The 24,147-nt window shown below is 47.2% G+C and overlaps 1 protein-coding gene across 2 annotated transcripts; it reads right to left on the reverse strand.

Moving 5' to 3' along the window:
* Positions 1-19,944: 19,944 nt before the first annotated feature.
* Positions 19,945-23,205, reverse strand: LOC143357045 (farnesol dehydrogenase). 2 transcript variants are annotated; one of them, XM_076793215.1, is made up of 7 exons: positions 23,060-23,205; positions 22,450-22,904; positions 21,629-21,755; positions 21,340-21,493; positions 21,121-21,264; positions 20,913-20,995; positions 19,945-20,131 (listed from the first exon to the last, which is right to left on the reverse strand). In XM_076793215.1, the coding sequence occupies exons 2-6, from the start codon at positions 22,751-22,753 to the stop codon at positions 20,954-20,956; spliced, it is 771 nt and encodes a 256-aa protein (XP_076649330.1). In that variant the 5' UTR covers positions 22,754-22,904; positions 23,060-23,205; the 3' UTR covers positions 19,945-20,131; positions 20,913-20,953. The 2 variants fall into 2 exon arrangements, with proteins under 2 accessions (XP_076649330.1, XP_076649331.1); XM_076793216.1 differs by having other exon boundaries at positions 22,450-22,765; positions 23,060-23,193.
* Positions 23,206-24,147: the final 942 nt, after the last annotated feature.

A 24,147-nucleotide genomic window follows, 5' to 3' on the forward strand; every position in this document is an offset into this window, starting at 1 on the left:
TGATTGCCTCGAGCGAACGAGCCGCGCTGAGCGAGAGGCAGGCGGGTGACAGTGGAAATTGAATTGTTCAATTACCGTCGAATGTGGCCACCCGGAAACAGTCGTTTGCTGCGACGTTATACCCTCTTAACGACGTCGGATTCCGTCGGGATTTCGGTGGACAACGGGATTCCTTGTCAAATGTATTTGTGTATCGCTCCTGTGAAAATATACACCCTGCGCTGCGATCGCTTCGGTCTACACCAGCTGCGTAAAAATTAAAATATAAAAACAAAAATCACCTACAATTGTAATCCCCTCTCGGGATCTACCAGAGGTACAAATGTACTGTACATACTGTATACGTACCAGTACAATGTTTTAATAGGTTCCTTAATGACTGTGTTATGCCCGGACAGCGGATTTGACGAATTCATGACAAAACTAGAAAACTAGAAATTATTACAAGTTGGTCAAATTAGTACATTTACAAAGAACCAATCACCTAAATTTAATCTATCAGAAAATTTGGACTTTCTTCTTTGAATGCGTGTAAGAATTTCTATGGGGGCAACGGATTTCCATGGTGGCCACGGTGTCCGTAAAAGCGAAACCCCCGGGGGAGAGTTCGTTAACGCGTTGTTACTCCGGCGGCAATCGTTTTTTTTTTTTTTTTTCGTTTTCCGCGGTTCGGCGAAAAAACCATGTCCCGGCCGATTTTATGAACAATCCGAGCACAATAGAGCGGAGATTCGCGGAAACGCGGGAACACGCGAGCGGGTTTCGCGTCCGCGTATTTACGGCGCGCACCGTCGACGATGTCCCGCGCCGACAGCAAAACAATTCGCCGAAACGATTCACCGGATTACGCGATCCGAACCTGGCACGCTTTATTCCATTGCCTCGATCAATTGTCACCGGGATACCCGGCTATTGTTTGTTAAACTTCAACCAACATTCGATTACAGCAGTCGGCTTTGAAGGTGTCCGCTCACCGGGAAACTGTTAGCCGACGGCGCCCGATCTGCTCGACGTTGCATTCAGACCGATTTTGCAACCGTGTGACGCACCTGAGACACCGGCAGATATCGCTTCAGATTCCAGGTAGAACGGGGTGAATAGTCAGCAGGTACTATAGTGACTTGACGGATGGAAAATGGTTGTATCCAATTTTTTCTCATTTTTTAAACGTGGAATCATCCCCTGTCGTGTTTATAATGAAATTTTTATAAAATTCTAAATTAGCGTCGAGAACCAGCTAGTCTGTTTACGAAAGCAAGGGGCTGCACGAAATGCAGCCCCTTGGCGCACGAAAAAGTATTCGCGAATGGTATATACGTCGCGAATAAATAGCCCCCGGCAGGTTTAAGCGGCCTCCGCGTCTTTCAGTTGGTTCTTTTCTTAATCGCCACCGCGACGACGCCCCGAAGGCTTCCTACCTTTATGCGACACGCGATACGGGACTTAATGCACCGGGGCGCGTGCACCACCGATGCACCGAGGCGACTGCAGGTGGCCAGGACGGTGTACGTATTCCGCTCGGCGATCGGCTTAGGTAATACAGTTTCAACCGACCGCGTTATCTTACCACCCCTGGAATCGCCTCCTCGAATCTTCCAACGATGGTCCATCCGCCCCCACTCGCTCGCTCTCACCTTTAAGCTTAATCCGCAGTTGCGAAACGGCGGACCGGAGAACTTGCGGAATAGTTCTCCCGCAGCGAGCATGAATTTAATCGCGCCGGTGATTCTGGCCCCCATGGAAAATCGACGCGGTGCCTTCGAAACGATGAGGATCACCTCGTCTTTATTTACGTACCGTTCGTTTAAGTGTCGTAGATTCGGGTCCGCTTGCCGACACTTATCCGGACAGGTAGATTGTCCAGAAACCGCATCGTTCCCAGGCAAGTGTGACGCTTAAGCGGACACTTAAACGGTACAATCTTCACTGAGATTACGAAGTAATGGGACATTTCGAGATTTCTATAAAAATTTTCTCTGATGTTTTTAAGTGTATAATTTATGACTGAATAATCCAAGAGTATGGACAGTTTTTCGACTGACCAAACATTGATGTGGAATCTGTTTTCTGGTTTGGCGGGAGCGAAATTGATGCGATGGTTCCCGAGGGAGTCCTATCGGGTGTCGGTCAATAGGAACTACATCGGAGTTAGGATCGACCTATTCTCCTGACACACGAAGGAATGTGCAGAGCGCCACGTTTCATTCGGTCGCATCACGTGCACGTACGAGTTAACGCCACCGAGCACTTCAAATCTGACACCACATCGGCGCACGTACGCCGCCAGTTAAAGCGTGCATGTTTGCACTGGCAGTGTTCCGCTAACGAACCTATCGTTGCGGCTTCAGCTAACCTCTCCGGTTGCACCCTTTTCCTAGCGCCCACCCCCATTCGCCACCCCCGGAATCTTGCGGCGAACTGGGTAACCGTGAAATCTTCTCCGGTTACCGGATCACTCGGATCCCCAAGATTTAGTAGACGTATCTTCCCGATCTGGGACTGACACCAACATTTCATCCTAAAACAATTTACAACGATTTGCCATTGTAAGAAAAATTTCTGTAAATTTATTTCTGATCGAATAATGAAACTTCTAACTTGAAAAATTGCAATTGTTTCTTGCACAGACCGATTCTGTAGACTGCTCAAAATACAACAGTATATCTTTATCGAGGATTGTTAATTTGTAAATGTGTTTGAATAATTTCTGAAGCGGGTGACGCATCTCATCTCTGGGATACTCTCCAACATATTTTGGAAAATTAGGGATTAGGGGTTAGGGATTTTTTTTGAAAAATTAGGGTCTACGGTGAAATCTAAGCAGAATTAGTTATTCTTGTCTTGAGGTATACAAATGAATTTCAATAAATTTTTACAGAATTCGAGAGCGGCGTCCGGTGGGGTCAGGATTCAGAGAAACGCGACAAAACTGTCGTTTCATTTGCTCTCGAATTTCTGGAGGTGCGACGATCGACAGATTCGAAGGCTGCGGTTCGTCGGGGATTCGATTGATTCGTTCGAAAGTGAGTATCAACAGAAACGGGCTGGGCCCGGTCTCAGATTCCGTCGGGATCGATTCGGGTTAACGGGGATCACGATAGACGGTGGTTTTCCCGGCGATTTCCGACCGAGGGATTATTTCCATTGGTCCGAGTAGATCACCCGACATTATTCGGTATTTACGAGCACGTCGTGACGGTATATCGTGGCCGTGCTCACCCCAATTTCGCCTGCATCCTCCTTTGAAAATGGCGGCCGCGCAAAGTGCAGCGCCGTAGCAAATTGGATTAGCGTTACGTTCGTGCTGCTCCGCCGCCGTTCCATCGTCCCCGTGAACTACATCGACAGAACAAGCCGTTGGATTCGGCGGTTTTGCTGCGGCGCACCGACATCGTTCGCCAACCTCCCTCAATGCATGTATGTATCTGTGTCTGTGTGTGTGTGTGTGTGTGTTGCACGTCTAAGAATTTCGGTGCCGTTGCCAGGCCACCCGCCGCGATTTACGGTTACTTCCGGGATTATCCACCTCGGTAAGTGTCCTGAGAACTCGCCGACCAATCCAACGTGTCCCGGGATGGATCCTGCGTCCCTTGAAGAGAAAACCGAGAATTCCCTCGAAATTCGATAAAATAACCGACGAAAAGCAGGAATTTCTATTGTCTCGAAGAAATTTGCGTTTTCCTGCGAAAAATCACAATTTTCCATTGTTTCCGAGAAATCTGGTCTCCTTGCTAAAAAAAAAAAATCGTAGCGGTACAGTCACGGCCGAAGACAATCGATCCTCGTCCGGCGGAAGCAACAAAATCCGACAGCAACAAAATCAGCGTGGAATTCGCCGCGGTGAATCACGGGTTGGCTGCTCGGAGTCCCGGATCGTGAAACAGGAGCTCGTGTGGTGCACGTCAAATTCGCCGGACGAATTGAACGGGATCCCGTGTACAGTGGGACAGTATAGTGATAGGGGCGGGTCACATATCGCCGTGATGTAATAAAACGTTATTTATGGCCGTGGCCCGGGGTTCTCGGCACCGCAACTATAAAAAAGTTTCGCATAAAGTTGCAGTTTACAGTCTGCTAAATGTAGCGCCATGAAACCGTGCGCGATGACGACGGCGGAGTCGGCGGCGTCGCGCCTAACGTTTTATGGGGGTACCGCGGGGTCATGCGAGACAACCTGGCAGAGATTAGGCGGAAAGGTTGCGCCAGCCAGCGAGGCGCCCGGAATATGTACTCGATACGAGCGGCAGTTCTGCTCGACGTTTTATGGCGGCGCGGCAACGTATCGACGAACGGGATCTGGTCAATGATGGCCGATTGTTCGAATCGATCGGCGAGACCGGACCGACCCGAAGAATCCTGCACACTTGTTTCGTGCTACGGGTAAATCACCAGGCCGGTACCTCCGACTAATTGTCCCCCTGGACGACACTCGAGCGTCTAATTAGGCCAACTACGCTCGCTGCGTGCACTTTTGCGGCCCTCGAAAGGGACTATTTAGGGAAGATCTGGCAAGTTGACACATGTTTCGAAAGACATTTTACGAAATGAGGAAGGGGGATTAAATTGTTGCAGAGTGGTCTTTTTGCATCGTGCACTTGAGCGATGCGCGATTAATAATGCAGAAATGGATGGGACGGGTGTTCCCGTGTTAATAAACTTCGTGGTGTTCAGGCAAAGGTACCGTAGAACACAGAAACGCTTTCAAATCAGTGAAGCCTCGTCATTCCATGATAGACTATTGCAGGGAATGTGCAACTGCATCCTGCAACCACGATGATCCGCACTTTGCTCCCCATCGCCGAGGGCAATAATTACTGTAACAATGGGGGAGAAGTTTCTTGGATTCCTAATGTTCCAGTAATTAGTCTGACGTTGAACAGAGACGAGACGGGCATTTAAATCCAGTCGTGGCGCGGGGTACATTCGCATGGGTGGATCCTTGGGAAACTGGGGCCGGGAGATTAGAATCGCATAATCGAAAACCTCAAAGTACAATCAATATGTATGCTCGAATTGATTAATTCCATTTAGCCGAGGATTAACGATATATTAAAGACCCTAAACAACCGTGAGATTAGAATGTTTAACGGCACTAAATGACCTTGAATGACATTGGAAGACGAAATCGTCATACTGTACTTCCGGTTAAATAATAGCAGAGGTCACCCTGAAATCTCGGAAGCAGGTACACCTGGAGAAGATTTTTAGTCACCATAATAAGGGGTCTCTACCGAAACAGAATCAGTTTTATTTGAAATATTTTTTCCTAGCTTCGGAATGGGCCACCCGGTATAACATTTACGCGAACGTGTTAGGCTTCTGGACACTTCCAGATGCCAAAGTAGATGCATCAGAGAGCCGGTCTGTTTGCAAAGCGACGGATAAAGCGAGGCGAAGAGTACCAGCCAGGAGAAGGTCTAGGCTGAAGGGGTGCGTCCCTGGAATTAATTTCGAAGCTTCCGGCGAGCCAGCCACTTACCGTCGCTTATCGTATCACCCGATCCGAGGACGCATTAGGTTCACTGTCGGAATCCGCGGAAAGTATTAGGCGTAACCGCTAAGCGCGCTGATACGCGGCTGGGAATTAACCGGCCGCCGTTCCCCGGCTATGGGGAACCCTCCATGGATCCGCAGAGTGCGTCTGGTTGATGCAGTTCCAGGGGACCGGGGATCCGTCGATCCTCCGGGTTACGTACTCGGGCCAGGGATCCGTCGATCCTCTGGTTAGGATATTCGCGGATATATCCGTGAGCGAGACAAGGTTCTAGGGATCTAGGGGTCTAGGGTCTTCCGGAGGAGATTGTGTCAGTGAAGAAGTAGTGCAACAAAAGAGGTATCTGTTGGTAATTGATGAAATGATCTGACGATTCTATTGTTGGAGATTTGAAAATTTTAACGTCCCCTAAGTCGTGAATGTGTCGACTCATATTTTAGGTTATGGATTTAGTGGGGGGGGGGGTACTATTTGCAAACAATGTTGATAATTCCCTGCTTTTTAACGTTTAGTGCAACGTTGGACTGTGGAGAATGAGAAAGAAAAGAAAGAGAATAGGTTCTGCAGTTTATAACGGCCTATCGGACACCCCTATCTCGCTGCTTGGGACTCCCGGATGACAATGGAACGGTTTCCATCGAGTTCACCGTGCGAAGCGTATTCCGCGATCGATTATGCCCCGATCGCAAAAACTGTCGGCCGCGTAATTGATAACGAGCACTCGAACGCAATTAATTGACGTGATTATCGTCGTGGACCGCGCATCGCGGACGGGTTAGATTTTCCGATAGTGATTTAAATGGCGATTGATCGTCGCGGAATTACTGGCCGCCGGGACACCGTAATAGGTGTCTAATATGTAGTCGGCGAAGCTTAATAGCACGTATTAACTATTACGATCGGGGGGGGGGGGGGGAGAGCCGCGTGCATTACTTCGCCCCGCCAGAACAGCGGGACAGCCCGAGAGCTGTTATAAATATTGGTTTGCGCGTTTCATGAATATGCATCGGCCTCTTGAGTGTAATATCGCGCCGCGGAGCTTCGACAAGGAACCCGCGCCATCGAATCCCCTGGAAATCGGGACCGTTCCCATTTTGGCGGCCTCGAAGACGCTGCCAAACAACGACGACATCCATTGTCATCGGTAGACCGTAGATTTTATGCGTTTTGCCACGAAATGAGCAGGTAGAATCGGTGAAGAATTCAAGGGAACTCGAGAATACGGACATACCGGGTGTCCCGTGTGCAGTTTTCGAAATGACCTTGAGTGACCTTGGGAGACGAAAGCGTTGTAGGTCAGCGAATTTTTGCGATGGGCTTTCCTAAATAAAGATACACAGTTCGGTATTAAAAAAAAAAAATAGAGGGCACCTCGAAATCTCGAAAGCACGCTGTAGAAGATTTTTGTTACCACTCTAAGATGTATTCTCCGAAAAAGTTCTATTTAACATATTTTCTAGAACGAGTTTTGAATTGGGGTGTTTCGAATGGGGTATCCTGCAAAATTAGATAAAGTTGGGCGATTTTATATCGAAACGATGAATTTTGAATCGGAAGTCCTGCTGCATCGAACTCTTACGATTTTTCTGTGAAGTGTTGACGTTTGTAGAGTATGGTCACCCTGACGCACGTTTCCAATTTGCTTCTAAAATCGTTTGAACGTGAAAAAGGGAAATCGGTATGGTCGTCTAGGCCCGCCACGAAGCAGACAGGCTGGCAAAGCGCATCAAACCGCGTCCCCATCGGCAAAACGAAGCGGACGTGGATCGAACGCGCGAAAATCGCCGGCGAATAAGAGCGAGCGTGGTGTGGAGAGCGCGTCGGATCCCCAGTCGTTCCCACGGTAATGGCCGTAATGACGACGATAATGCGAGGCGCGTACGCCGCGACTGCATGATGTCATTTTAGTCAGGACTGATGTCGTTACCTCGCCGGCAGACGTTTCCCCGTAACAATGATTCCGACGTCGGGGCCGAGTGGCTCCGTTAAGTGCACCCGATGGAGCCTGTCAGATGATGTCGTTAACAACGTTATTCCGTTGTGATTCCGGGTACCGTACCGGCACGGCAAAGCGACGCGGGTACACGTCGGGTACCGATTCCGTGTACCCTTTCTCCCCCTCCCCAAAACGTTTCCATCGCGGTAACGAGAACATATTCCGCGCGGTATTACTCGTTCGAGGTGCCATTTTTATTTCTGATTGCAACCCGGGGACGAAACGATCCGCCGCAGCCGCAGCCGCAATGGTAATTTCTCTCTCCGTGACGCCCGCCACCATTTGCATTATTTACTTTCCATTTAATGTACTCTGGCGATAGCGTCGCCAGAAATTGTTGTTCTGCCGCCCTGTCGTCCCGTTTTCCAACGCTGCTTCCTCAGATTGCAGAACCTGCGTGCTCTTTTACTGTTTCCGATTTATCTCGCTCGACGGTGTATTGTTTCGGCTGTCACCGAACATTAATATTGAGGTACCGTCGTTAATATTCGGACAGATAGTTGTTTTAATATTGGACCGTGCGACTTGGACTACTTTTTAACAAGTCAGAAGAATTAACTACACTCCTCGATACCACGTAACATCTGTGGGAACAATTTTCTTGTGCAACGCATAATTTCGAAATAATTCCAGGTGATCAAGTTAGGTGTCTCACCCTGTACATCGCTTTTATCCTAAAGGGGTTGAAACCCTCTCTCCCTCTCTCTCTCTCTCTCTCTCTCGAATTGCCGGCGCCCGCCTCTCGGAAACACCGAGGAGCGCCATAAGTTCTGCGAACGTCCTCCGTCACGGTCCGCATCGAAACTTTATCGAGTCGGCAACAATATCTCGATCAGCGTGCCATTCTTCGCGAAGAAAAATCCCGCGTGGGACTCGAGGAACTAATAACGCGCGGCCCGGTCTCGTTCCCCGAATGGCCGTTCCGTCTGGCAGCCTTTTATTTCGTGGAGTCCGAGGCGGAAAAACGAGGAGACGAAAGAAGCCCCGAAGAAGCAGCAGTAGCAGCGGCGGCAGGGTCAGGGGATGGAAAAGGGGGGTTGGAGGAAAGTGGAAAAAGAAGGAGGTGGGGAGGGGGGGGTGGGGGTAGTAGGTTGGAAGTCAAAGAAAGACAAGCCACTCGGCCGTGACGACCCGAAAGTTCGAGGCACCGGGAGCAACGGGACTCTGGAACGAAACTAATCGAAGAGCACGACGAGGAAGCCTCTCATCCCGGGGAGGACCGCCTCTATTGACTTAGCAAAGTTTGGATTGCCGCGCGGATAAGACGCGCGGCAGAGTCAGCAGCCAAACCGCGAAAGCTTCTGTGAGCTTGCTGCTGTTGCTGCTGCTGCTGCTGCTGCTGCTCTGCCTTCAGCTTCGGCTTCAGCTTCTGGCGCTCGTCGCGAGCCGTCTCGTGTGTACCGAAACTTCCGGTACGCGCTCGAGAGCCTAAGTCGCGACGACTGACGACCCTCAGCCATCCCCCGGCGTTAATACCTGCGAGTATGAGGCTGAGGATAGGCGGAAATTTGTCTGAGGACCCGCCACGTGGAAAGCCCACCGCGTTCATCTACGCGAACCTCTCGTGCCAGTCGAAATTTTGACCGAAACAGCTCCCCACAGGACAGCTGCGCACCGTTGTCTTGTCTGGAGGCGTCCTCTTCACGGGCTAGGCTTCCTCTCGACGTAACCACCGGCGTAAAAACATAAAATCGCCCTTGCCGCGACTGTCGCGATGGAATCCCATAAGATCCAGGACGAGACGCGTTCCCCATCATTCCCCCATCGTTCGCCATCTCGTCGATGAGTCGACCAAGCGAGCCGGGAGACGAACACATCCGAGTCATTCCCTTTATTCTTCGCGCATCTCGCTGTCAGGCACACGCCTTTAATCATCGACCGAAAAGAAAAAGAGATGGAAAAGAGAAAGAAGAGAGAGAGAGAGAGAGAGGGGAAGAATACTGGCGGCGGAAAGATGGCCCCTTTGTCTCCGGCGATTTAGCCTCGGACTGCTCGCCGACTCTTATATAATTACGCCTTTTTCCAACGAGAATAATTCGATTGATCGTGGCCCGGCGATTCCCTTTTTCTCCCCGGGTCGAAGACCTTCCTTCCCGGTTTCCTTTCGATTCATTTACCTTCGTTAATATTTGCTGTCCGGGAATTACTATTCTACTCCTCCTCCTCCTCCTCCTCCTCCTCCTCCTCCTTCCAACCCCCTATCGCCTGTCGCCACCCCCGATCCACCCTCTTGTTCGCCCCTCTCTATCGTTGATTAAGCCACTGAACGGTGGAATTTTTATTGGCGCGGTTTAATCGTAACTACGAGCGTTTATTGGTTAATTGAATCCCGAAGGAGACCTTGTTTCGTCGCGTCCCGTTTCGCCGAGGAACTCGTTCTACAATTCTCCAGTTATTCTTTAACTTAATTGCCCCGCTTTGATTAGCCGTCACAACGAACCCCTCGATTCTCTTTTGCGCGCGGTTATCTCCGGACAGACGGTGCCCTACCATCCGATCACTCGAGATTCCACGAAAAATTGTCGATATTACCATTATATAATAACTAGACTGCGGATCGAAATAAAAATGTTCTGCCTGAATTACAACGCAAGTTCTTTTCTAATACGCTTAATAGACAGAAAATAATATACTAGTATTTCTAAATTCTTCCGATGTGTTTTAAATTACACTCACCCATTTTTGTCACAAATGCGTCAAATCTCCTAAGTTCATTCGTTGCAAATATTTTTTGACATCACAAATTACGGTTGGGAAGTCGATGCTGCTTTTTCTGTAAAATTGTGCAAATTCAATCCCCTTCGGCAAGCATTAGAAAAATATTTCCACGACTGAAATTGCAACGATGTCCCAGCTGCGCAATTTTTTTTTTTTTTTTCGTCAATTTATAGCACTCGGAACTAAAGGTGCGCAGGCATTAGAACGATCCAAGACGTTCGAAGGGCCAGGAGCGTGATCGATAAAGGCGGAGGGTCCGTACGCAACGCGACGGTCTCGTGCCGTCTCTGCGAATCCGGCATTTAGGAATTTATATTAAAATATGCAAATTTATCGGCTCGGCCGTATTTGAAAACAGATAAATTATGCCGGCCATGTATCGCGTTCCCACGGTAAAATATCGACGTCGGGGAGCGTGGGAGGGCGCCAGCGGAACCCGGAGTTCCTCGCATAACGGCACGTTCTGTCGCCCGGCAGAAACACGATTTATGACGATCATTGTGTAACGATCATAAATTATCTTGTTATTTACGCGCGCGTCCCCGTTACGCCCGAGCCCTGTGCACCGCTGATTTTATCCCGTGGCGGATTTTTTTTTTCCACCCCGGCCGTCCGCGTCTCCTTGCACGCTTTCACCGGCAAATTAGCTTATTTTGCACGGTCCACCATCCTCCGGATTGGCCATTCGCCAGCCGGACAATGCTCATTCAAATGTTGTTGCGGCAGGTTTGAATACCCCCGGAATTTTTCACCGAATTATCGCTGGATTGTGCGTTGGAGGAAGTCCATGGTGGTTAGGCTCAGAAATCTTTCGTAAAAAGCACCCTCGTGGTTTCCAACAAGTCCTCTGAGACGACGTTAATAGCTCCCAATTCTTAATTTATTCTTAATAAATACGGACGTTTCGTTTTTGCGAAAACGGACAGAACGTCGCTCGTTAACAAGCAACGAAGAATAATAAAAAAATGGTGATCGCTTAGCTCTTTCCCTCTCTTTCTCCTGGACGTCGCGAACCTAACTTGCCTGACGCTCGCGGAATACTCGTATCATCCGATTTACGGAGACGGGCGGGAATTTTTCATGGCGCCGGGCGCGTCCTTACATTTTTTATAAATATTAAAAGCTTTTAAGCTCGGCTGCGCTCCTTATTTATCCGGGCGACGCGACGCTCGCGTCTGCCACGGAGTGTCTCTTTTTTTCGAGTTTTTGGAGGAGCGTGCCGGTGAATGTTTCAAAGTTCGCGACTGCCGAGGTTCCGGGAAACGATGGGTTCAATGTGCGCTCGCGAAGCCAGTCGATTTCGAAACGAAAGGTCCAACCCCGTCGTAGGTATTATGAGTCGTTTAGGGGAGGCGAAAGTTTCTTTAATTTCTTCCTCCGAATTTTTATTCGTACCGTAGCATCGATGAAACATTTCGTTTAACTGACACTGATACATTAAATTAGTGACTTCAACGAGTATCTTAGAATTTTTTCTGGAATAATAACACCGGGATATAAATTGTAACTGTAATGAAAAATTCAATTTTATCGCTTCTGTAAGGCGTTTCGTTTTTGTATGTTTTGCGCACGGCAGGTTTGGCGCTAGACGTTAGAGAATTCTCTTTGATGATGAATCTCCAACGAGAGCTTGTTACCTCGAATCAAAATTCGTCGCACGACGAAGAAACGAGGTCATTAAGATGAATTCCTTGAGTAGAGGAGGCGGGGCTTGGGATCAAGAATTGGCTCGCCTGCGAAGGCGAATGCTAACGGGACAGCTGATAAATGGTAGATAAACGTTTCTTTTTAATAACAGCCGCGGCTTGCACCTGAGGAGGATTTCTACGTCTGCTCGTTCCCGTCCGTTCGTCAAAAAGAAGGATCACCGTTCCGCGGGAGTTTTTCCTTGCAAATGCAAGATAAATAACGCTTATCTTTCACCGGGTGGCTTGACTGCCTCCTTTCGAGCGAACCTCCCACCGCCTTGTTCCTTCTTGAAGCGCGAGATAACCGACCGAACTGTTCGATACACACCCGCGTTCCACTGCATTTGCACTTTTAGCGATTTCCCGAAGTGCAGTCCAAACGACTATGAATTGCAGTCACCGTCTGTTCTAGAATTGAATTTTCCGAAAACTCTTAGTCAATATTTCAGAATGAATATAATTAATACAGATCTATTAAACGTAGCTTTTAAATTTTCAATATAGGTACCCACAGAAAAGTTGTAAGAAGCACCTTTAGCATTTTCGCTGCAATTCCGAGTAATTTCAAATGTGTTTAAAATTTCTTTTTCACAACGTCGCAGCAAAACTGAAGTCGCGTGGTTCAGTATTAAGGAGGGTATCCTTTTCAGAGTGCTCGAATATTATTTCGAGTGACTGTAAATGTCGGCGCAAGAGGAACATGAAGCTCCTCGCGGTATTTTCCGCGGCGATAATGCCGAGGGGTGATTCGAGGGGCCGATACCGCCACGGTGCCGTTAAATTTCGGCCAGTCTTATCATCGTAGACGCACGCACCTTGTTCAGTGGCCATTTGTCACGGTAAGCGGCGAGAGTTATGCGAGAGAACGCGGCCTGTGTGCACGCCGCCTCGGCCCCTGCGCCCAGCTTGTAAATAAGACTTTGCGTAAATGCGGGGCATCGAGACACGGCCAAGCCGGTCTGATCCTCGTGCAAACATAAGGTGGCAAGCAGTTTTTCGCCATCCAGGTAAATCGCGAGCGGCACGCACCGCGAACGCGCATTCCCCCAGGATTTCCGGCCATACCACCCCCTTCCCCCACCCGCACCCCCAAACGGGCGCAACGCCCCTAGGGAACTTTACGACGAGGATAAATCGTGGCCAGCCAGCGGGGATTAATTTCCAGCCGCGCTGTTCCCCGTGAGAGACTGTTAATCTCGTCACGATGAGAAGATGAACGTCGCAATAAAAGTTTTAGCCCCGCGTCGGACCCTCCCCCATGGACGAATGGGGTGACCATAGGAAATTTCGTTGCATGCCCTTCCATCAGCCCGCAAAGTTCTTCTGGTTATGTTTCTGTTAATTGTCGCGGTCGTTTGGTGCATCAATTTTAAACAATCCCCTGCCACGATGACAAAAGTCAAAGTGAATTATCTCGGTGGCTCTTTATGTTCAAACAGGAATAATAGTATTTGGTTGTTTGTCCGAATATGGCACTTGTCCGTCCATTCGCTGACCTGTACTACTTGCTGGAATTATATTCCATTTATTTCGTATGTTCCTCCAGTGGCTGACTTGTGTTACTGATACCTCAAATTTCTACATCCCCTACTTTCCAAATACGCAAATTCTACATTCCCAAATTTCCACACCCCCAAATTCAATATTTCCAAATTTCCACACCCCCAAATTCGACATCCCTAAATTTCTACACCCCCAAATTCCCACATCCCCAAATATCCAAATCTCCAAATTTCCATATCCCCACATTTCCAAATCCCCGTATTCGACATCCCTAAATTTCCATAACCCCAAATTCGGCGTCCCTAAATTTCCAAATCCCCAAATTTCTACACCCCCAAATTCCCACATCCCCAATATCCAAATCTCCAAATTTCCATATCCCCAAATTCGACACCCCCAAATTTCCAAATCCCCACATTCGACATCCAGATTTCAGCTTCGGAGCGCGCTCGCAGCATTCTCCAGCTACAACAATCCCAACGAGCACGTTCGCCGAATTAACGCGGCGCTCGCAATTAACCGAGGTTCTCTCCGGCGCCCCCGTCCCGGTCCGCGAATTTCCCGTTCGCGGGCCGCTAATTCCGCAGCTAACGAACGCCGCGAGCGCACGCCACGAATTGAAATCTCTAATCGCCGGGTCTCCTAGAACCAAAACCATCTCTTTGGTCGCGTGACTCGCACGGGGGGCGCCCTGGCTCTGTCGTTTGCCGCCTTCTGCGCAACCATCATCTCGTATCCCTAATTGCGAACGGAAACGAACAGTCGCGTGCCGTCGCCGCTGCGCCGAACGTGCCGTGCAATTCCCGTCCCGCCGCGCAAAACGAGGAGCGAGGCTAATTCGAGGAAACAGTCTTGTGTTCCGAGATTATAACTTAACTGCCGCGGAACCACGCTCTCTCTCTCTCTCTCTCTCTCTCTCTCTCTCTCTCTCTCTCTCTCTCTCTCTCTCTCTCTCTCTCTCTCTGGAACCAGGTTAATCGTTTATCGGGATACTAGGTTTCCAACTCGGAAATCCCGCGGGAATCTCCGAACGGTTTCCCGGCGATTTGTGGCATTTTTCTGCCATTTTAGATGGACCGCGCCAGTCTGTGAAAATTCCTTCGTTCTACCGATGCAATCTCGAATCGTGACTGGGAATGAGTATGCGAAATTATTTTTTACGGTGGTGAATTAGACTGTGGGTATGGAAATTTAGGAATGTCGATTTTGGAGACGTCGGATTTGGTGGTGTCGAATTTGGGGATGTGGAAATATGGTGATATCGAATTGAGGAGTGTGGAAATATGGAGATGTCGAATTTAGGAATGAGGAAATATGGAGATGTCGAATTTTGGAATGTGTGATCATGGAGATATAGAATTTGGGATTGTGGAAATCTGGAGACGTCGAATTTGGGGATGTCGAATTTGGGGATATCGAATTTGGGAATGTGGAAATATGGAGATGTCGAATTTGGGGATATCGAATTTAGGAGTGTGGAAATATGGAGATGTCGAATTTAGGAATGAGGAAATATGGAGATGTCGAATTTGGGGATATCGAATTTGGGAATGTGTGATCATGGAGATGTCGAATCTGGAGATATAGAATTTGGGATTGTGGAAATATGGAGATGTCGAATTTGGGGATGTAGGAATATGGAGATGTCGAATTCGGGAATGTGTGATCATGGAGATGTCGAATTTAGGGATATCGCATTTGGAAATGTGGAAATATGGAGTTTGATTTGATCATCGACAGATGCGGCAATACTTTATCGAGGAAAGCGCGCGCCTCCAGTGTAAGAAGCGGGTTCCTCGAGTTAATGGGAAATAATGTTAGAAAATTAACAAGCTGCCTCCCGACTGCGGACGTCCCGGAGTCGTCTCGTTAACGAGAACACTGGTCGGCTAATTACAGAATTTCCTCTTGTAACGAACCCGACCTATCTGGAATGATTACGGCAAACCGTGTTACATCATCGTTCACGTTTTTCAATTACGAGCGAAATAAACATCGGCCGGGCTTTATGCCGGGGAATTAACGTGCCCCGGATAATGCAGATGAATTTCCATGGAAATCGAACGGCTGCAGCAGCGTCATAAAGCTCGGCACATTCTGCTGGGAAGTCGTAATTTTTCGCATTGAGTGCAACTGCACATTGCACGCGCAGTTGGGCGCCATTGGATTATCTTAACGGGCTTGGGTTCATCGTCTTTTGCCACGAGGCTGACCAGATTTGTAACAAAATGTACCAAATTATCCACGCTTCTGCTGAATCGATATCTAACCAATAAAAATTGTATACTAGTAGCTAGTCGTAATTGTCCTATAAAAATGACACAATTTATTTCGATTTTGTGCGATTTTTATTAAAATATATACTTGGTGTAAAAAACTGTACATAATCATTTGCCAATAGAAGCATCTGTATAATCTCAACGATTGGTCTGTCCTAATTATCTTCTATGAAAGAGTCCATTTCTACATCTGACAGACTAGACAAAAGAAAATTTCTATTATTTTTACAAATGAATGAAATTTCCTGTTTTCCTAGAATATAAGCGACGAAGAAGTTCCTGTGATTGTAGGTGCGAAGAAAATTATAGCGCAAGGGTTTAGCACAGGTGGCTCGCATAAACGGGTCGAGGCTTCAGCTCGTAGAATAGAAGCGAAGGTGGGACAGAAAGAGGAAGAAGAAGAAGGAACCGGGACGAGGAAGAGGAAAGATGCCGTCAGAGGATCCGCAAACACTTTACGCAGAGGGTCAGCACTATGGGCTTTTACCTACGGCCAACAACGCTCCGCAGTCGATTGATTATTTAAGTTCTTTCGCACCTTATACACTCCGCAGCAGAGCTTCTCAAATTTCTCAAACGTTCCTCAAATCCTTCCTCCATGTCCAGGTACTCGGCTTTCAATTCGACGAATGTGGGCCAATATTTGGACTGGATACTCCCAAATTCTTCGGGAGAATCTGCAAGTCTCTGCTGAACCATCGGACTCACGAAAAAAATATTCACGAACTAAGAAGTTGAACACTTTATTTCTTCTAATGATGATTGATGTAAGAGAGCTCTGAAATTTTTCCAATTTTGTAATAAATTTATCAAATTCATTGCCAGATTTATTCGGATACATACTCACTGAATGAGTTATTACATTTTTAATAGAATCTCCATCAACGGGTTTCGCGGTAGCAATATCCGGCCGATTAAGCAAAATGAATGGAACGTATCGAGTAAAATTAATTTGAACATTTTTGCTGAACCAACTGCTCCTCCGTACGGCAGAAAGAAAGGCCGAAGGCGAAACCCGAGAAAAGAGTTAATAAATGCGAATAACGTCCCATCAAGCTCGCAATACAAGCTGCAGAAACGAGACAAGCCGTCTCGAGCGTCAAGAGCCGAACGTTTGAGAAACTCTGCCCGAAAGACCTTCCGTTCCCTCTTTCACCCTTCCTCTCTCGGCTCCCTCTTGAACCGTAATCCTTTCTCCCGTCGCCAGGCTTCTCGTATATTTGTAAATTCACCTCTGTCCCACGTTAAAGCGGTGGGGCCAAGGCTCCTCGAAAATCGAAGGAGGCCGTGCGAGGCCGTCATTGTGGTTGTTGCAATTTGCAATCACCCGCGACAGAACTATGACCGCACGATACCAGACACGTGGACCGAAGCAAAATCGCATGGGAATAACAAATTGTTAAACTTTGGGGCACGGGTTCCCGAAATTTCAATGGGTTCCAAAGGCACTTTCTCAACTGTGATAATTGTAAGACCAGAGCAAACCGATACTCAAAAAATAAGGGCCATTCTGGCGATACCCAGCACCCCGATAACCCAGTTTTCGGAAGCGAAAAAATGGCAGAAATCGTGGAATTTTGTCATTGTCGCTTATCCACGCCCCGGATTTAGATTAATTCTGGTTCTAGGCAGGTCTCGATCACGCGCGGACCGGCGACAAATCCGATTGTCTCGAGAACCGGCATGGCATCTTGGATCGGTGGGGCCATTATGCTCGCGTGCACACCTTCCTGCGAGGCCCCCTACGATCTGTTCGCCGCACATATCGGACCGGATCGCGAGCAACGAGAGTGGAATTCTAAGGAGACGTAGACAGAGGGACGGGCCGGGCAAGGATCGCCGAGGATAGGGGACGAAGGAAGGCGACGTTCGACGCATACATCCGCCTCAAATTGATTGGAATTGTTCCCCGGGACTGATATCTCGCTCCAGCTAGCCCCCGGTGGCAGCTACAGATAGACGGTGCACAACTTGCACCGGCTGGGACGATCCTGGATTGCAGCCGATACTGCCGGAAGCCTGATTCTACACCGGCGAAAATTGCCCGGACACTTAACGCTTCACCTGAAGCTTATCAACGCTGAACCCCGTCGAGCACTGCGAGCAACCGTGTTACCAAAAGTGATTTATTAAAATGTGTAATACAAAACGGGCCAGCGTGTGCTCGAATAATGATAATTGTCCGATTCATATAGAAATGTCGTGCGTAAGTGTAGCAATATCGTGCCGTGATTGGACTGCGGATTTTATGCATTCACGAAGCAAACTTATCAAAATTTAACTGAAATTGAATCTATCATTATTATTTAAATCTACTTAAAATTTGCGCCCGAGATGTGCCACTTCAAAACTCAAAGTTGACCTTGATACGTCCTTGACGCGGTCACCTACAAAAAATCTGATAACACCCAAACATTTCTCCTTGCGAACAACAATGAGAATGATGTGAATTAAGGTGGTAAAATCTGGCGAGACACCCTGCATTAACTCTAAAAGATTATTGAACAATTAAGCAATTTGCTACCATTTATTTTATTTTTTTAAACACATCAAGAACATCTTTACTATTTATTTCAGATAAACTGAGAGGTTCTCTACCGCCTTATGTTTTGAAATACGGTCAAATAGAAGCCTACGGCGAAGAATAAAAACAAATGGCAGCCACTCTAACCATCAGTCGTCGTTCGATCGTGTTTTCGTCGCGACGATTACGCGGCAGGTAATACCCGTCGCGTGTCGAACGTGTTCACCGTGTTCAAGGTTTAGTGGAATTCTTAGACGACAGCTATTCGCGAGGATTACTCCTCCATGATTCATGAGAGCCGAACGTGAGAAATGTCCGTCGTTCTTATCCCGCCCCGGCCCCGTTCCAACCCTACTTTTTCTTCCCGCGAGAAAAGATCGTCCCACGGAAACAACCCTTTCTCCAAACGTTACCCTCGATTCTCATCAAGCTCGCGACTCTTCGAGCCCGAGCCGAATAGCGGTTCGAGGGGTGATTATTTATTTTTGTCGCGTTTAGGGCCACCCCTTTTTCGGGACTTTCTCTCTTTCTCTCTCTCTCTCTTCATGGTTTTATGACCTCCCTGTAATGGGATTATCGGATAATCCCGTAAGCTGTTTGGACGTTCTCTGGAATATTTCAACCCGTTGGGGAGGAAGGGTTCGCGTTTCGTTTCGTTTCGTTTCCACCCCCCACCCCGCAGTTGTTCTTTTGCATCGTTTTTCGGCGTATCCGTTTATTACGCGGATCTGCAAATTAAATTGCGCGCGTCAGGCACGTGTGACCCGAGGAAATATTGTGCTGTACTCGCCCAAAAGTTACTGGATTGATTTTGCGTAACTTAGCCACCTCTCATCTCACCTCTCGAGTATTTTTCTATTCCTGAAAATTGAATTTACGAATTGAAATGAATGTGTATTATTTCATCCATTTTTTCTACTCTTTATCTGGCAAAGTTAACAAGGGAAATGAGAGGTTCGAACGAATTTAGTAGCCCTGAGAATTTCATAAAACTAACGATCATAGAAATGGAGTGACTAATGGTACTGAAAAATGTTCGTTCGCGATTAAACTGCAAGGGAAAGGTGTTCAGAAGTGCGTCGAGGGTGTAAAGGGACAAGGAAATGATTCCGGACGGTTGCTAGCACGATTCTAGAGCACCCTGCACACGTACGTCCGAACTACTCGAAGCAAGCTGGAAGTTGTTTGACACCTTAACCGTTCCGCGCACCGGGAGATGCCTCGGGTGACAGTAAAGCTTCGCGCAGCGCAAGCTTTTGAACTGGCTGTCGGAAGTTTGCGTGTGCAGACCTCCTCCCCGCCTCTCCCCCTCTCTCTCTCTCTTCGCAGACTTTAACGAATGTACACACGCTGTACGCATCCGCCTCGTCGGCCATAATGACTTTCGCCAGCGAAGATTTCACTTTCGTCCGACAATCTTCCGGCCGTTCGATCAAACCTCTTGCGCGCGTTCTCGAAAACGCCTGAACTCTCCAATCAGGGCTGCATTAATCATCAACCCTTATGCCAACACTCGGAAGATTGTACTTACAAGAATTTTATTTTGGTACGGATGGAGAAGGTATTTATTATTCACTTTATTTTGAGGCAGATCAGGAAGCTCTTTGACCGTTCATTTTATTTTTGTATAAGATCATCTTCATATTTATTTCATTCTAAAATATCTAAATAGGATCTTCGCTATTTATTTCATCTTTTTCAGGAAGGGATCAAGAATATGTCTTATCATATTTCAAAATTGATTAACAGGTGCCACACTATCCATTTTATTTTTTAAAATACACACCAACAGTGCCTTTAACATTTATTTTATTTTAAAGAATATCAACAAGATTTATCAACAAAATTACTGTCTTCATAAGGGAGGATGTTCAAAGTCCTCTGTCGACGTCTTAAACATTCTTGCAGCGGGATAAAACTCGTAACCACCTGCAACAACACGTCGCTGCAATTAGCGGGGGACGAGCAAATAAATATTAGCGGAAATTCTCCGCGGCAGTCAATTAACGTTTGACGACACGATCGGATTTCGGCGTGTTTAATGAAATCGAGATGCGCCGCGCGAAATGATATCGCGCTGCGGAATAATCACTGCAAAAACTACGATCGCACCGGCGGATTTAATGGCGAGTCGGTTACGGAGGGTGTCTGTCATCGATTACGGTTAATTAGAGACAGTATCGAGCAGAGAGAGAGGGGGGGGGGAGGGAAGACTCGTAGTTAGTAACTGTTGCCGCTGTGGTTAGAATTAATACCGAGTTTAGTCACGCAGGCCAATAATGGCATCAATCATTCAATTCTAAGGAGCGCCGCCCTTGTAATTATGGCTCGGTTATGCGCAGCCAATTTACAGTTTGTAATCAATAGCGCGTAACTAGCGGAACGGTGCGCTGCATGCAAATCGGGATCCGTGCGTTCGACGACCATTTACATTTATGAAAAAAGGGGCCGGACGACCGCGTTCACGCTCCGCTGATTTTTACGTTGATTAATTCGACGATGAGTTACATTGAAACGCCGATCTTGGAAAAGATTTTGCTGGACGATGGTCGAACGCTGATGGTAATTAGCGTGACGACGCGCGGACATTTTGTTGGCGAGATTCAGGATTTTCTTCGCGACATATATAGAGAAATCACTGCGGTAGCTCTACAGGTTATATGTCACAGCACGGACCCGAGGATTCGGCTTGGATCAAGACTTTACCAACCTGTAGCATACTCTGTATGTTGTCCGTGGAGCTACGAGGCTTCAGATAATGTGACCCTGAGGTCGAACGATGACCTCTGATACCTAAAATTTTGGGAAACAGAAAACGTTGATTAGTATATGGTAAAGAAAAATTGAATGAAGAATCGCTTCTTTAGATCAATTCGTGTAAAAGAGTAACTACTGTACAAGTTTGTCTGTCACCTCACCTCGACTTCCGGTCGCGTAGAAATGGCGTAGATCGCCGCGCTAGCTATATCCAGCGGTTTCAACGAGGTCATCCCCTTCCTATTCTCTTTCACTACCTTGTCGTGGTTGCCGATGTTCGTGTCGACCATGCCGGGGCAAATGCTCTGAAAAATTGTAATTCTGTTAATTGTATTCGTTGCTCGTCGATCGAATCAAACTTTTGCCGAACTCGGACTTACGGTGACGCGAATCTTGCTACCGGTTTGCGCCAATTCCCGTCGCACAACCTCCGTTAATGCGACAGTTCCGTGTTTGCAGGCCGTGTAAATGTTGCAGCCGTTCCGTTGCTCGATTTCCCTCGGAGTATACACCGGATGCTCGAGTCCCAGCACGCTGAAAACAAAAGACTACGTAAGATTGTATCAACAGAGTGGGGGATTCGCGATCAACTTTAAAAAATAAAACAAAGGGTAGAAGGGTTTTTGGTAAAATTGCCAATTGAAATCAACTTTTAACAAGGCAGCAGACCTGTTTATATTGATGATATGTCCTTCCGCATTCTGCTTGGACATAGATCGTGAAGCTCGGATCATGAACGCTGCAGTTCCGAGCATGAAGACCTTCAGCATCTTCTCCATTGTCTGCCAGTTGGTATCTGCAAATGGCATTTTGATAATTGGGAAAGTTGTAAATTTACCAGTCTCTTGGCCGGTGGTTGAGTCCTTAGGTTTTCCGAAACAGAGTCGCATCGTTACAATTTTAAACGTAACCTTGTTCACTTAAAACGTTCCTATCGTTCCTATCTAGTAACCTAATTACCGAATGCAATTCACACGGATTGTAAACCGTGTAGGACAACCTGTAAACAACGCTGTGAATCGCGTTGTTCATATTTGGAATGCAACGATGCTCGTATAATCGGGACCGGTTCGCTACTGTCTAACAATTCTTTCGCGCGCCAGTGTGATTAACATTCTGGTCAACTAAATCGTTGATTCTACAGATTCTTGTAAACACAGTCGTTAGTGGAATCGTTGTCGTTTGAAATATACGTTCGTTTAATCATAACCGGTTTATTGTTGTGATTCTTTAGTGCGCCTCTAATTAACATTCCGGTCAGCTGAAGTGCACGGATGTTTTCGAACAGAGTCGTTGATGGCGTCACGGTTATTTTCAAATGTTTATTCGATTGCCAATAATGCTGTTCTGCTGCAAATACAAATTCTGTCCTTGACTCAGCGACTACTGGAACGAGAGCTAGGACACACCGTAGGGTAAAGGACCCAATCGCTGTGTCTAGTAGACAGCGGATCTTTATGCGAGATACAAATTTTTCAAATAATCATTACCGATGACATACGAGAAGTCAACGAACCCGGCGTTGTTCACCATGATGTTCACGCCGCCTAGCGTCTCCGCGAACGAGAAAACGTTGTCGATGTCCTTCTCATTGGAGACGTCGCACTGCATCAGATGATACTCTCCACTGTTGGCGAGTGTCTCCCAATTGCTGGCGGCCGACTTTAATCCCTTGTAGTTGACGTCAGTGGCAATCACGTTCACTCCATGTCGAATGAGCTCAGCCGTGATTGCTTCGCCGATGCCGGATGCTGCACCGGTGACTATTGCGGTTTTACCAGCCCACCGTTCCATGGTTCTCTGTTTCTGCAATCGGTTATGCTTTATCGCCGCAGAAACGCGTTGTCTTTCGATCGACGGACAATCTCGACGAGGCCTTAACACGCCAAGTGCCAAATATCGATCCCGGAGATCCTTGCAAACTCGGAGTAATTCGAAACCGAGGCTAGAAATTGAAAATGATTCAATCGATTTGTAAATATAGTCACGAATCACTGTCAGTCGTGTATGACTGGCGTTAAAACGCAGTAGACTTTACGTCGTTTTACATCGTCGAAACTCTACGCGGTTTACAGTAGATATAATTATTAATTTACTCACGAGAAGAAAGGTAAGTGTACAAAGAGAACGAACGCTTATGTTGCTCCGAGCAGTTTTCCGTCTTCTCCGACGAGGTATCACGCTTGAACTAGTCTGCACTGATCGACAGCTCTAACCGAGCGGACGTGATATATATACGTATACATGACCCTCCACAGTCGTGAGCATAATAACGTGTTCATGTTTTCATCAATACCTGACTCATTATTAGTTTCACAAATGTATAGTTAAAAAGATTTGCTTAAAGCTGACTGTAGACAGTGACGTTTTGTGGCGATAAATGAACAGTCGTTTTCCACAATTCATGCTATTTTCAAGTAACATTCGCAATGTCATCTTAAACGTGAAAATAAATTTTACACGTTATCTAAATATTAAACTAATTTTTCTAACGTGTAAAAACCAAGGAAATTCGTTTTGACCAGTATTAAATTTGAACGGAGTTGAAATAAAAATAAAAATTTTGTAAAAAGATACAGGGGCCAAGTGGAAATTTTGTTTTCTTTCTTCAACGACTTTAATAGACTGGAAATGATTGATCGATATTTAAAAATTTTTTCGATCTTTCCGCCTTTTCAAATCGCACTCATTTTTGTCATAGATAAATAAAATGCGCAGTCTGGTCGTCAGTGTTATGCTCCACAGTTCCCCCATGTTTGAGCCAATTCGAGCACGAGAATTATCTCCGATCATCGCTGCATCGAACGTCGTTATTCAATTTTATGATCGAGCCAGTGTCCGGGATCTATTAGGTTGGCAACGTCGAGCCTTGGACGCGAAGTAGACGACAGTTCTCCGGTCCAGGCCAGTCTTCCTTTGCGGATAAACGATACCCGGTTCCCAGACGCAATAACAACGGCGTGTATCGATCTCTCGATGCAACGGTGCAGCGATGCAGCTGGTGCCGGGTCCGGTGGTCCTCAGACCCCGGAACATTATTCTCGTTCGCGCGGCACTACGAGGAAATCAACAAGAAAACCAGCGGAAGCTTTATCCGTTTCCTGGTGCTGAGCACCAGATGCTCCTGCTGCTCGGTCATTTCTCAACGTTCCCGTGATTATACGAGCCCCCCTCTCACCCACGCCATC

The sequence above is a fragment of the Halictus rubicundus genome, chromosome 9 (genome assembly GCF_050948215.1).
Source record: "Halictus rubicundus isolate RS-2024b chromosome 9, iyHalRubi1_principal, whole genome shotgun sequence".
Lineage (NCBI taxonomy): Eukaryota > Metazoa > Arthropoda > Insecta > Hymenoptera > Halictidae > Halictus > Halictus rubicundus.

Bases quoted from the DNA above. Each gene is read 5' to 3' on its own strand.
- LOC143357045 (XM_076793215.1), bottom strand. From the start codon at position 22,753: ATGGAACGGTGGGCTGGTAAAACCGCAATAGTCACCGGTGCAGCATCC. The intron at 21,756-22,449 runs GTAATGATTATT...TGCCATTTGCAG, and splicing joins TGACTTCTCGTATGTCATCG to ATACCAACTGGCAGACAATG. The intron at 21,494-21,628 runs GTCTGCTGCCTT...TTTTGTTTTCAG, and splicing joins CATATCATCAATATAAACAG to CGTGCTGGGACTCGAGCATC.